At 41.8% G+C, this 15,102-nt stretch overlaps 1 protein-coding gene across 1 annotated transcript in view; it reads left to right on the top strand.

Moving 5' to 3' along the window:
• The window catches only part of manba (mannosidase, beta A, lysosomal), a 76,926-nt gene that overhangs the window by 54,111 nt on the left and 7,713 nt on the right, over window positions 1-15,102 (top strand). Inside the window, exons 12-15 of the mRNA XM_080196248.1 lie at window positions 7,818-8,036; window positions 10,072-10,236; window positions 11,505-11,649; window positions 13,519-13,661. Of these exons, the coding sequence (XP_080052374.1) occupies window positions 7,818-8,036; window positions 10,072-10,236; window positions 11,505-11,649; window positions 13,519-13,661 (672 nt within the window). The remainder of the gene's footprint in view (window positions 1-7,817; window positions 8,037-10,071; window positions 10,237-11,504; window positions 11,650-13,518; window positions 13,662-15,102) is intronic.

The raw sequence follows: 15,102 nt of genomic DNA, 5'->3' as shown, positions 1-15,102 counted from the left end.
GTACTCTGTCTTGTCATTGTTTGAGATCTGACCCACTACGGTGGTGTCATCAGCAAACTTGAAAGTCGAGTTGGAGAGGAATTTGGCCACGCAGTCATAGTCCCTTCCTATACTCCATATACACCTGAGGACACAGCCGTGTGGAGCACCAGTATTGATGATCGTGGAGGAGGTGTTGTTGCCTCTCCTTACTGACTGTGGTCTGTGTGTTAGGAAGTCTAGGATCCAGTTGCACCCTGGAGCCCAAGGCCCAGACCATGGAGCTTGGAGATGAGTTTCATGCGATTAATGGTGTTAAAGGCTGAGCTGTAGCCAATAAATAGGAATCTGACATAGGTGTCTTTGTTACCTAGGTGCTTCAAGTGTAGGGCCAGGGAGATGGCACCTGCTATGGACCTGTTGCAGTATAGGTGAATTGTAGTGGATACAGGCAACTGGGGAGGCAGGAATTGATTTGTGCCATGACTAGCCTTTCGAAGCACTTCATAATGATTGATGTCAGAGCCACTGGATGATAGTCATTAAGGCACGCTGCCTGGCTAGGTGCAGGGATGATGGTCGTCTTCTTGAAGCAGATAGGAACCTCAGATTGTCGTAAAGAGAGGTTGACGATGTCTGCGAACAACCCCCGCCTGCTGGTCCGTGCAGGACCTGAGTACTCGTCCGGGTACCCCAGCCAGGCTAGTCACTTCTGTGAGCTGACCTTTGAGAAAGCTGCTCTGACACCTGCAATGGTGACCTCAGATAACAGTTTGTCCAAGGTTTCCAGGCTGGAGGCAAGCTCTCGCTGACCTCTTGCTCAAAACAGTAGTAGAATGCATTGAGCTCATCAAGAGGGGTGCGTTGGAGCCAATGATTTTACCTGCCTTCATCTTGTAGCCTTGCAGACCTTGCCATAGTCTTTAGGGGTCGGTGTGACTAGCCTGGGTCTCTAGCTTGGTCCGGTATTGTCTTCAGGCATCTTTGGTGGATCTTCTTAGATTATATCTAGTTTTCTTGTATAGATCAGTGTCGCCTGACTTGAATGCCTCAGACTTGGACTTCAGTGAGCAGAGGATATCCCTGTTCATCCATGGTTTCCGGTTCGGATACACACGGATTTGATTCTTTGGGACAGTCTTAAGAACATAAGAAACATAAGAACATAAGAAATAGGAGCAGGAGTAGGCCATCTAGCCCTTCGAGCCTGCCCCACCATTCAATAAGATCATGGCTGATCTGTCGTGTCTCAGTTCCACATTCCCGCCCTCTCCCCATAACCCTTAATCCCCTCTCTTATCAAAAACCCATCAACCCGCGTCTTAAAAATATTTAGCGAGGCAGCCTCCACCACTTCAACGGGCAGAGAATTCCAGAGATTCACCACCCTTTGAGTGAAGAAGTTCCTCCTCAACTCCGTTCTAAACCGCCCCGCCTTTATCTTGAGGCTGTGCCCCCTAGTCCTACTGTCCTTTCTGAGCGGGAAGAGTCTCTCCACCTCTATCCTATCCATCCCATTCATCATCTTATACGTCTCAATGAGATCTCCCCTCATTCTTCTAAACTCTAACGAGTACAAGCCTAGTTTATTCAGCCTCTCCTCATAGCTCAACCCCCTCAACTCCACACTTACTAGTGAAGTCAGTTACTGTAGTTGTGTACTGGTTCAGGCTGAACAGAGTTTTTAAACACTGACCAGTCCACTGACTCCATGCAGCCCTGTAGGAGATCATCCCATTCCTCAGACCAACATTGCACACCTCTCTTTGATGGATTCTCCCACTTTGGTTTTTGTTTGTAAGCTGGGAGCAGGAGCACAGCCTTGTGGTCTGATTTACCAAAGTGTGGGTGGGCGATAGAGTGGTCGGCATGTTTGATGTTTGTGTAGCAGTGGTCTATGATGTTTGGGCCCCTGGTGAGCAGGAGACATGTTGGTGGTAACTTGGTAATATGCTCTTGAGCTTGGCCTGATTGAAGTCCCCAGCCACGATGAACAAGACTTCGGGGTGTTTTGCCTCAAGGCTATTTGTGGTGATGTACATTTCGTCCAGCACGATCTTCACATCCGCAGGGGGTGGGATGTAAACTGCCTTCAGGATAATGGAGATGAACTCCTGCGGAAGATAGTAGGGGCGGCATTTTAGCGTCAGGTATTCTAATTCTGGGGAGCAGAAAGTTGCCAGTGTTGCTACATCAGGGCATCACAAGGTGTTGATTAGAAAGCAGACCCCATCTCCCCCACCTCGCCTGAGGCCGCTGTGTGGTCCATTCGATGGATTGAGAAGCCGTCTGGTTGTAGGGCATTGTCCGGTGAAGCAGGAGTGAGCCACATCTCCATGAAACAGAGAACACAGCAATCCCTCAGTTGTTTTTGAAAAGTGAGCCTGGCTTTAAGTTCATCCAGCTTGTTTTCCAGAGATTGGACATTTGGAAAGAGTAAGCTGGGAAGGGGGGCCTTGGGATTGCTTCATGTTTATGTGCAGACCTGCATGTTTTCCTGGAGAGTCTGCTTCTTTTCGTGCCGGGAGATGGTGAGAATGGTTTGCAATGTTAAGGGTATGATTGTTTCCAATGAGGTTCTTTGCTCTGGTCGATGTGTGGATGGAGAATTTGTTGCCTTCCTGCGTCAGTGGATGTTCTGTGTGGTTGGGCATTCCAGGTCACTGTCGGGCTGCGGTTTGGCTTCGGAAGTTGGAGGATATCCAGAGCGTTGTCCGGCATGGACGGGTCAAAGGCCGTTAAGTGAGTGATGTCTCTGGGGTCACGATGTGCCGACATGTGTTGGGGTTCTCTGGGTCACTACCAGGTTGGGGGTCTTCCTTCAGAGATCAGAGAGCCTCTAGACCTGCGAGTAAGTTTAAAAGTGTTAGTGATTTTTAGGCAGTTAGGAGTTGATTTTTAAGAGCGGGGTCTACTGTAGAAGAGGGAAGAGGGTTGGGGGTTCTTGGGGCCTGCAGGAGGCCACAGCTCTCTGGGTCAGAGGGGTGATGGCTCGAGCACGAGACTTGCTGGTCTGGCCATTGGGTTCGGTGGGAGCTGGAGGAGGGGGAAAGACCGCAGCCCCTAGGATGTTGGTCTGGCCAGTTGAGCCCAGCAGAGTGAAAGCCTTGGCTTCTATAGCCCAGGTTGAGCACTCGGAAGGAAGTTCGTTCCCATTATTAACACTGTCAAATTCAGTGTAGCCAACATGGTTTTGCATGAATCAGTGCATCGCACACAAGGTGCAAAGATTCAGAAGTCAAAAGCATTCAACCCCCAACTGGGAACCGAAAGTGGAGCGCAACAGAATTGGAAAGGCAACTTGAGATTAACACCACAAAACATGGAGGCAGAAGTAGGCCATTTGGCCCATGCAGTCTCCTCTGCCATTCTGAGATAAAATTCCTCGACTCCGCTTTCCTGCCTTGTACAAGCCTAGTGAGGGTAAAGACCCACTTTGTTGTAACGATTTTATTGTAATATCTTGTTCTGCAGCTGCTGGATTCTGTTCACAGAGAGGAGTCTAAAATTTCAGCTAACCTTTGTTTGCACTAACAGTGAGTTTCACAGGAACGGGTTGAAAATATCTGCACTTCCTTAACCAATCATTGTTCTCAACAATGTGTGTGGTGTAACCTTATGTCCACACACTCCATTAGTGCTAACTCATTGCACCACTTCCTCTATGTTCAGTTAAGGGGTACCTAGATAAGTGCATAAAGAGAAGGTTTGCTGATGGAGTTAACTTCTTTGTAGTGTAGGTGACATCTTCACCAGTTGGGCTGAATGACCAGTTTGCTCTTCACTTTCAGTGTAATTTTTTTCTAATAAATGTAAACTACTGTAGCATTACTATATTAGTAAACTTTGATTACTTTAGTTGCAACACTTGCCAAAGCAGTGAGTCATTCTAAAGAAAAATACTCAAGGTTAGGGAAGTTTTGAGTGAATACCATCGTTCAGTGCTTAGCAGCATATTAACATGAAGCATCTGTTGGGGATTGGGTATCAAAACAACAAAATAGGTCTTCAGAAAGACAGGTTGTTGCTTACAGTTATCTAAATGAATATACACAATGAATAAGCTTCACTAAATGGCTTTCATTTTACTGCAATAACACAAGCACATTGCGAAATGGAGGGTTTAGTGTCAGTTTGAAAATCTATTTGTTATGTTCATATGCTTTACATTCCTGAGAATTATGAAATGTTCCAAAAATAGACAGTGATCCTGTTACCGTCACGAGCTTTGGTGATTTGGATGCTCGGGTTAGGTGAGTGCATTGATTTAGAGTTCAGTGGGAGCCGCCTCATTCCACAAATCCAGTGTGTCTGTTACTTTTCTGGGAAATGGATAAAGTATTTAGAAACTAATGAGCAGAGAACTGTTTAGTTTTCTTTTTTGTCTGTAAAGGTTCCATCCCCGTGTCTCACTGAACTTGTGGGAATACAGTCCCTGTAAACAGGCTGTAACCATTTCACTGGTCCCTCAGTGTTACTAGTGGATCAATGCCCATTGAACACACATTATAGCACAAAATTAGAAAAATTAATTATTTTTATGGTCTGAGACACTGATTTAGAAGATTGTTCTCATGCCAGTTAATTAAAAAAATACAAGTGAGGAATAAGTACTTGATTGTCCTTTCGATGGCTTTTCAAATGCAATTTAAGTCAGCATTAATGTTGTACAACCATGCTGACTTTTATAAACATCCCATTTCAATATACATTAACGTATGTGTAATTAAAGTTTATTTATTAGTCACAAGTAAGGCTTACATTAACACTTCAATGAAGTTACTGTGAAATTCCCCTAGTTGCCTTACTCTGGCACCTGTTCGGGTCAATGTACCTAACCAACATGTCTTTCAGACTGTGGGAGGAAACCAGACCAACCGGAGGAAACCCACGCAGACATGGGAGAATGTGCAAACTCCACATAGACAGTGACCCAAGCCAGGAATCGAACCTGGGTTCCTGGTGCTGTGATGCAGCAGTGTTACTGTGCTGCACACGTTTTTGCCGCCCAATTATTAGGAATTATGAAACTGTTCTATGAAAAGTTTATGTAATCAACATTATTCCATCCTACCCAAGCCTCATTTAAAACCTTTGTGCTCTCCTCTCCCAATCCCTGTGCTCCCAAGATCCTCACCTAGGCCCAGGAACTTCCAAGGCTATATGGGGATCTTTGGGAAAGCTCATCATTTGAAGGTTTGGGGTTGTTGCTCCCTGTGCTATATGAGAACCAAGATATAATTGGTTTGCAACCAACATATCAGTGACATGTTTAATGCATTGATGATCTGCTAACTACTGGTCATGTGACCTCAGTGACCCTCTGAAAAGACCCTGACGTGAAAATATTCAGGAGTTACCTTGGCTTCGGATTAGCAGTCCTCCCTGAAATGCTGGGAGGTTCCACGTGATCCTCAATTTCTTGGCAGCAATTAAAAGCAGTCCGAGGTCCCATTAATTGGCTCCCAGTGACGACAGAGTCCATTGAACTGAACACTGATTGCACTTGTAAGCAGCATTCCCACACAGGCACAGTGTGATAACATTGAATATTTACGTGGTGGCCATGCAAACGTTCTGTACTCACAATGATATCATTACAATAATAGGTATGATATGATATTGTGATATCTGCTGCAAGGAGTATTTGATGTGCATGATAGAAACTTTACAGAAACCACAGAACCCCTACAGTGCAGAAGGAGGCCATTCAGCCCATCACATCTGCACTCTCTGATAGAACATCCCACCCAGACCCAATCTCTGTAGCCCCACGCATTTATCATAGTCCAATCTACAATCCTACACGTTTTTGGACTGTGGGAGGAAACTGGAATACCCGGAGGAAACCCATGCAGAGAAATGGAGAACGTACAGACTCTGCACAGTCACTCAAGACTGGAATCGAACCCAGGTCCCTGGCGCAGTGAGGCAGCAGTGCTAACCAATGTGCCATCGTGATAATGTAATAATCAATTAAGTTGATTTGCAGAACTTAACTGTTGAGTTGGAACAGTTTCAGAAGAAGGACTACTAATTCTCCAAGAACAGGAGGGCACTCTGCACTCTGAACTTGTTCTGACCTTCGATTCACTCATTGTTAATCTTGTGTGTTAACGCAATTTCCCCTCCTTGGTTCCATAATCCTTCATACCCTAACCTAACAAATCAACCGTGTTTTAAATTGATCAGTTCATCCTCAGCCAATGTCCTTCCTGGCATCACCCTTCAACAACCTAACTCTGAATTTAAGGTTCCACCCTCTTGTTTTGAACTCTCCCACCAAAGAAAATATTTCTCTCCAAATACCCTATTAAAATTTTGGTTACCTTAAAGACCTCAATTCGATCACCTCTTAAAGTTCTTTTTTCTTCATTTTCTCATGGGATGTGGGCATCATTGACAATATGAGAATTTATTGCCCATCCCTAATTGTCTTTGAACCAGGAGGCTTGCATGGCCATTTCAGAGGGCATTTAAGAATTAACCACATTGCTGTGGGTCTGGAGTCACGTTAGACCAGATCAAGTAAGGCTGATTTCCTTCCCTCAGAGGATTTTAGTGAACCAGGTGGGTTTTTATAATAATTGATATTTTCAGTTATTAACTAAATTGAAATTCCACCAGTTGCCATGGTGGGATTTGAACTCCTGTCCCTTGAGTATTAGGCTGGCCTGTGGATTACTAGTCCAGTGACATTACCACGACACCACTACCTTCCCTAAAACTCTTAAGAAAGCCGTTCTCTTAATTTAACACATACTGTACCGATGGTCTGATGAATCTGCACCTCACCCCTTCCAAGACAATAGGATGCTCAGAATGAATAGTAACTGCAGGTGGGGTCTGGTCAGAGTTATATATAACTGTAGTGTATAATAAACAGCACCTCAGGAAAGGTAGACCCCTTTTTAAAGACTCTTTCGTTGTTTCTCCAGAATCTAATGTTTTGACCACCTGACGCATTATTCTGCTGAAAGACCCTGAGTGCTGTAATTGCGTGACTGGCGGATTAGTTCACTATTAACTTTGGCTCTGAATCCAGCTCAGCCTGATTTACTGAAAATCCCTTCCATGTACTTGTGGTGAGGGTGGTATTGTTGTTGGTGTAGGTTCGATGGGCTGAAGGGCCTCTTTCTGCACTGTAGGGATTCTATGGGTCTTATTTGTAGTAATTTTTCATTGGTCTGTGCTGTTTCTAGTGGCTTTGGGTGTCTTTCACAAAGCTGTGTATAAACCTACACTCTGAGATTCCTGTAAGAAGATGAAGTGAAATGCTTTGCTGTATTCAGAAAGATGTTAATCCTACACCAGCGGGTGGTCATTTTCAGTATATTGTTGACAAAAGCTGCTTTCTGGGAGGTTAGATGTGACTGGACAAACAGTACATATTGAACATCTGAATTAGGAGGAGGCCATTCGGCCCTTTGAACCTGCTCTGCCATTCAATAAGGTAATGGCTGATCTGATGGTAAGCCCCACCTCACACTCATCCCTTTGCTTATTGATGTGTGCACCTTATGTAGCAGAATATTTGTTGCAGAATAGGAACCATGTTTGCACATAAAAGACAATATAAACCATTTAACTGTATTCAGTATTTTTATAAAAGCAAAGTTCTTTGAAATCAAAAAATGCTGCCAACACTCAGCAGGTTAGGCAACATCTGTGGAGAAATGAGTTCTGATCGAAGGTAATAGATTGAAATGTTAACTCTGTCAGCCTCTCTTCATGGGTGCTGCAAGATCTGTGTCTTCCCACAACTTAATATTTATTTCAGTTTTTTTATGATTAGTACAGACTTCATCGTGCTCGATTAATATTTAAACTCTTCCCAGGAGGACCAAAGTCGTCCTTTTATTACTTCAAGTCCCACTAATGGAGCAGAATCCATTCAGGAGAAATGGGTAGCCAAAAACCCTTACAATGTCCATTATGGAGATGTTCATTATTATAATTATGATGCTGACTGCTGGAACTGGACACACTTTCCAAAAACAAGATTTGCATCTGAATACGGCTTCCAATCCTGGCCATCCTTCCCTACTCTGAAAAAGGTAAGTAAAACTGTCCATTTCTTTAACGTCAATGGCTAGAAATTGTTGTTTGAAATTGCTAGATAGGTAAATGATGTCAATTCCCTTTTAATTGGAATAATTCCAATAAATCATGTCATTTTACAGGGTGTTCCAGTTATAAACGTGATCATTTGATCTGAATCTGCATCTCCTGCTTTGCAGAAACTATTGAGATTTCATCATTTTGAATATTAAAATTGTTCTGGGTAATTACCGATTTAGAAATTTAACACAAGTGCTTTTCTGCTTTCAGTCACTTAAGCTGTTCTCTGGATGTTTGAGATTAGCTTTAGTGGCGAAGAGCAGTAATTCAATGCTAGATGTGTTGTTACCTTTGTCAAGTTACACACAAATAATAATTCTTGTTTGTTTTGTAACTTGTACTGATGTCACGATGCATGAGCAATGGGGTGGTGTAGCAACGTAATAAGAGTCTTGTGAAATTGTTACTGCCACTTGGCTTCACAGATTGAGCAATTCTTTATGAACTCTGTTACACTGCATCTGTAAGGGTCGACTTTCATCTTCCCTGAAGCAGAGACTTTCCAAAGACACTCTCCATACTGAGAACCAGAGCATTGCTGCCTTGGAAACGTGAAGATACAAAGTTGGCATAGAACTGTATGGCACAGGAGGAGGCCATTTAGGCCATTGTCCCTATGCCAACTTCTGAAAGAGTTTCTCTGGTCAGTCACATTCTCCCTCCTTTTTCCCCACTGCCTTACAAATGTTTACGTTTTAAAACCTGTATCAAATTTCCTTTGAAAGTTACTCAACTGCTTCCACCATCTGTCTGCTCATTCCATTCTGGCATGTAGTTCAACTGGTTCTGATTGCAATCGTAACAGAGCAATGGATTAAATAAACCTAAATATTCTTTCATTAACTGTAGTTGACTCTTAAAAATGTGTTGGGTAAATGTATGGTCATTTTGGCTAAACATTATCTTTTTTATTGAATAGTTGTGCTGAGTTTGGGACAGTTATCTGATTTATATATCTGAAAGAGAACCCGATGATTTTTTTAATCTTCTCCAGTTTCTCCAGTCCCTTCCCTCCTGAATGTGTTTACTCCCACACTGGTTTGGTCTTCAGTATCTTACCCAGATGGACTGGGAATCTTAACAGCAAGAGGCTGCTGACTGTGAGGGAAATCACAACCAATCCAACCCACAGCCTCTTCCATCTAGAAGGACAAGGCCAGCAGATACCATGGGAACACCACCACTTGGAGGTTCCCCTCCAAGACACTCACCATTCTGTCTTGGAAATATATCGCTGTTCCTTCACTGTCACTAGGTCAAAATCCTGGAACTTGCTGTCTAACAGCATTTTGGATGTACCTATGCCACCACCTTCTGGTGGACAATTGTAGATGGTCAGTAAATGCTGGCCTAGCCAGCAATGCCCATATCCTGTCAATTAATTAAAAAAAACCTCATCTGACGTATGGATATGTGCTTATACATAACAGCTTGCATTATTATACAACCTTCAATAATAAAACTTAAGGATTTTTCGTTAGTGATTTAAAAAAAAACGAGGAATGTTGCAGTCAGTTTTGCTCCTGCACTGATTAAAGTCAGGCTGAGGATTCAACCTAAGAATTTTTCTCTCACTGTGGGTTGGAGAAGGTGATTTATCATCTGAACTATAGGTGTTGCTCAATCAGTAGCTTAATCCTTTGAACAGTAGTGGACAAAGATGCCAGCTCATTTCTGATCCACATGGTGCGTTTGACGCTATATGGTAGAAATAGAACAACATTACAGCGCAGAACAGGCCCTTCGGCCCACGATAATATATTGGAATATATTGGAAACTCTCTGCACTTCTCTTTATTTGAAGTACAGCTTTCAGATATAAAGGTAAATGGTTTTGTCACAAATTATATTCAACAATATATCTTCACTTTTGTGAAGACAGTTTGATCTATTTAAATATTATAGGGAATGTTGTGACTGAGAGGACAATAAATTAACTGTTAAGTTTCTACTTATTGCTTATTTGATAAGGTTTCATCTCCTGAAGACTGGTATTACAACAGCTCATTCACCAATCACCGACAGCATCAGAAAGCTGGCAACATGTTATTACTGCACCAGATCCAGATTCACTTCAACCTTTCTCACGCAGGCAATCCCCTGCAGAACTTTAAAGATACACTTTACCTTACTCAGGTAGTGACCTAATCAATTGTACAGTTTCAGAATAATTTAATATTTGAAACTCATGATACTGATATGAAAACTTCTTAGTGTCGGTATACTTCTTATTTCTCTTCTCGATCGTAATGTGCGTTATTGGCCATTGGGTACTGGGTTCTGTACATATAAATATCTGATTAATTGGTCAATAAAAATAGCTGGATTGCTATTGTTTAACAATGCCAGTCGGCAACCCAGGAACACTCAGCTTCCAGATTCATGTGTGTTGCCTGATCTCATAAGATCGTAAGCAATAGGTGTAGGCCAGTCAGCCCTTTGAACCTACTGCACCATTCAATAAGGTCATTACTGATGTATTGTGACACTAACTTCATTCTCTTGCTTGTCCCTATAACCCTCGGTTTCCTTATCAATCAAAAGACTAACTCAGCCTCCACTCCTCTCTAGGAGAGAGAATTCCAAAGACTAACAACCTTCTGAAGAAAGAAATTCCTCCTTATAAATTAAAGACCCCTTATTTTAAATCTGTGTCTCTAGTTCTGGATTCCCCGATGAGAGGGCACATTCCCTCTACATCCACCCTTACAAACCACTTCAGAATCTTTATGTTTAAATAAAATCACCTCTCAGCTTTTTAAGCTCCAGTGAATTTAAACCCAACCTGTTCAATCTTTCCTCATAAGACAACCCCCACACCCTGTGAACCAGTGAACGTTCTGTGAACTGCTCCAAAGTAAGTATATCCCCACTTAAGTAGAAAGATCAAAACTATTTCAGGTTCAGTTAGGCCAACAGGTCAATGCTAAACTATAATAGATATGCTTGATTGCAGACTTGGAGATCTGATACAGGTGTTTCTGCACAGCTCTCTGTTAATGAATTATAAAGTAGAATTGTACATAGCAACCAGTTCATCGAGTTCCTGTTGTGAAGGGTGATGGGGGTCGGACTGGAGAAGAAAGAATTGGGAATATGAGTTGTTTCCCTGTGCTTGTGGTTGGGGGAAAAAAGAACAAAATGGTGTTGATGGAAACTAATAGAATTTTGAATGGGAGATAACAATACTTCAATGATTTGCATAAAATAGAACCACTTATAATGGATGCATCAATTTAAAGTTTTTCACGTTTTATTTTGAACTTTTGAAGATTTTAGGTATTGTTAAATTTGAGAAGGAAACAGATTTAAAATCATTTCAAACCATTGACTACATCTTATTTTTGTTTCTAACATTGATGAATGTCCATGATAAATGTGTCCTTGTACATACACACAAACAGGTGATGCAAGCACAATGTATAAAAGCACAAACTGAATTCTACCGTAGAAGTCGAAATGAGATCATCGATGGCAAAGGGATGACAATGGGCGCATTGTACTGGCAGCTTAATGACATCTGGCAGGCGCCCTCCTGGGCTTCCATCGGTATGCATTTTCTAAAAAAGTCACCTTTGCATTTCTTGACCTCTATTTCAGGTTGAAAACCTTTCTCCAAACCAATTTCAAAAACTCTGCTGAATGTTTTAATGTCTGCACTTCAGGTCAACAGATTGTTTGAAAACTTCCTCATTACAGAATAATCTCTGGGGTAAATTCCCTGAGACTGTGTCGATGTAGAAGACGTACGTCTATCACACATTTCACAATCCCAGGACATCCCAAAACTATTTGCAGCCAATAACATTACAGTCACTGCTGTAATGTAACAAATACAACAGTCAACCTGGGCACAACCAACTCCTAAAGCAGCAATGATAACCAGATAATATGTTTCAATGGTGTTGGTTGAAGAATAAAATACTGGATAGGACACCTGGAATAACTACCTCTTCATCCAGTAGTGCCATGTATAAAATCTTTTCTGTCCACCTGGGAGGACAAATATTTAACATCTCATTCAAAAGGCAGCACCCCAACAGTGCCGGACTCCCAACGGTGCCGCACCCCCAACGAAGCAGCACCCCCACAACAGTGCCACACCCCCAACGAAGCAGCACCCCAACAGTGCTGTGCACCCCCTCCCCCCCCCCCCCCCCCCCCCCCCAGTACAAATGTCAACCTCAGTTTAGTGCTTCAAGTTTTGGAGTCTTGAACCCGCAACCTTCTGACTTCAGAGTCAAGGGTGTTCCCACTGAGTCATAGCAGAGCCTTTTCTGTTGGCCGTACTTATCTGGAAATTGCAGGCACTTTGATTTGCAATTGTACGTTATATGTGCTGATGCTAATTGCTGTACTGTTCTGTCAGCGCACGTGGAGTATTGAGGCTACTGTCTGAACACTGTTCAATTAAAAACAGAAGCACTGTTGTATTAAACACCTACATTCAGACAAAGTGGCTCTGGATTGATGTGAGCTGGGCATACAATATTATTTGAATTTAAACAAGTAATGCAAGACCCTCAGCAAGGGAGAACTTTGTGATGCTTGTCAACTTGAAAATAGTGGAAATATAAATGTAATTATAGTGTGAAAGCAAGTTTGAAAACTGATTTTTCTCTGTTTCAGATTTTAGACTGAAACCTTTGCTGTTGTAAAATAATAAATTAATGGACGGCTATCTGAAGGCAAAAAATAAAATGTTACTCAGTCATTTCGAAATAACTTTGAGCCACACATAGCTTGATGTCTGAGTACAATTGTTGTCTCTCCTTGTGAGTGTGGAAAATCCCTGGCCTGTGGAAGACATATTATTATCAGATAAATATAAGGTGCAAAGAACAAAAGCAGGCTGGAGTGCTCCCTGTTTAAGAAAGGTTAACAGCTGAAACCAGGAAAATACTAACGTCCGTTGTCAGGAAATTACTGGGGTTATAATTTAAGAATAGGGTAACTGGACACGTGGGAAATTTTCAGTTGATCGGAGAGAACCATCTTGGATTTGTAAGGAATAGGTCTTGTCTGACCAATTACATTCATACTTCCAGTTACACTCCCTGTATTACCATTAACTACAATATTGAGCACACAAACTGTTTGCTTTTAGATAAGCACATGAATATGCAAGAATAGAAGAATATGGACCAAGGGCTGGCAGAAGGGATTAGTTTAATTTGATGTCATGTTTGGAACAATATCATGGGCTGAAGGGCATGTTCCTCTGCTGTACTGTTCTACGTTCTATATCCCTGATCCAGTTATCTCTTTGCTGTGCCCCCCGCTGTTATTTGTTAATAAGATTTAGCATGATTTTTGTTGACTTTCTCCTTGAAGGTTAGGATTCCAAGGCAAATCAAAATAAATATCGATATGTTGATGTTGCTGCAACAACTTTGTCTCATTTTTTCCTTCTGTCAGAATATGGCGGCAAATGGAAAATGCTTCATTACTTTGCACAGAATTTCTTTGCTCCTGTTTTGCCCGTAGCCTTTGAAGACCGAGGAACACTGTTGATCTATGGCATTTCTGATTTACCTACAGACCTTAAACTTATTATTCAGGTATGCATCACAAATAGTCCATTGGAGGCACTGGAGAAGGTGCAAAAAAGATTCACCAATACCAGGACCAGGGATTTGGAACTGTGTGATGAGATTGACAGGCGGACATTTTTCTGTAGAAGAGAGAAGATTGAGAATCAACCTGATTGGGTCCTTCAAGGTTATGAAAGGTTTCAATAGGGTTAATGTAGAGAAGATGTTTCTGTTTGTGGAGAACACCAAATTAAATATAATAAATATAACCATAAAAATAAGAGAATTGCAAATAAATCCATTTGGATTTCAGGAGAAACTTTTTTACCCAGAGAATGCTGAGAATGTGGAACTCACTCCCATAGGGAGTGGTTTGAGATGAATAGCGTGGCTACTTTAAGAAATATCAGCACATGAGGGAGAATAGAATAATGAATTGATGGGAATAAACCAGAAGAGGGTGGGAGATAGTTTGTTTTGAGCATCTACCCCATGAGTGGATGATTCTGTTCTGTGCTGTAAATATTTTTATGAATAAGTTGGATCTAGCTGAGCTATCAGTTTTCATTGCTATGCTTCTCTACTCAACAATACCAGTAGAGTTCGTCCGGCTGTTTAACCTCTGCCTCCAAATGAAAGAATTGACCGTTTCACTCTGTATAGTAATAGGTTTGAAAAAATCTTTTATATGTCAGGTCTAACTGAACTATCAAGATTACTGATTTTAAAAAATGGGTGAATTATATGAATCGGTTGCAGGTAAATCTTTGATTATTTACCAACTCTTATTTTACATTCAGACATTTAGTATGATTCTTGCATTAGTCTTTTATGTGGGAAGGTTGACCTAAACTCTCTTTAACCCTACTTGTTAAAGGTGAATTAGGTTGTCACCTGGCTGATTAGTGTAATGTCCTAATGATGTTAGAGATTGTGGGTTTTATACAGAAAGAAAAGCTGTGATTTGCACACTGGCTTGATGACAGAATACAGAGGATGGTTGTAGAGGATTACTTTTCAAACTGGAGGCCTGTGACCAGTGGTGTGCCTCAGGGATCAGTGTTGGGTCCACTGTTATTTGTCATTTATATTAATGATTTGGATGAGAATGTAGAAGGCTTGTTTAGTAAGTTTGCAGATGACACCAAGATTGATGACATAATGGACAATGAAGAAGATTATCTAGGATTGCAACGGGATCTTGATCAGTTGGGCCAGATGGAATTTAATTTAGATAAATGTGAGGTGATGCATTTTGGTAGATCGAACCAGGGAAGGAATTATTCAATTAATGGTAGGGCGCTGAGGAGAGTTACAGAACAAAGAGATCTAGGGGTACATGTTCATAACTCCTTGAAAGTGGAGTCACAGGTGGACAGAGTGGTGAAGAAGGCATTTGACATGCTTTGTTTCATCAGTCAGAACATTGAATACAGGAGCTGGGACGATGTGTTGAAGTTGTAGAAGA

The sequence above is a fragment of the Carcharhinus amblyrhynchos genome, chromosome 1 (genome assembly GCF_965287045.1).
Source record: "Carcharhinus amblyrhynchos chromosome 1, sCarAmb.v2.hapA, whole genome shotgun sequence".
Taxonomy (NCBI): Eukaryota; Metazoa; Chordata; class Chondrichthyes; order Carcharhiniformes; family Carcharhinidae; genus Carcharhinus; species Carcharhinus amblyrhynchos.
This window is presented reverse-complemented; position numbering and strand designations above follow the sequence as displayed.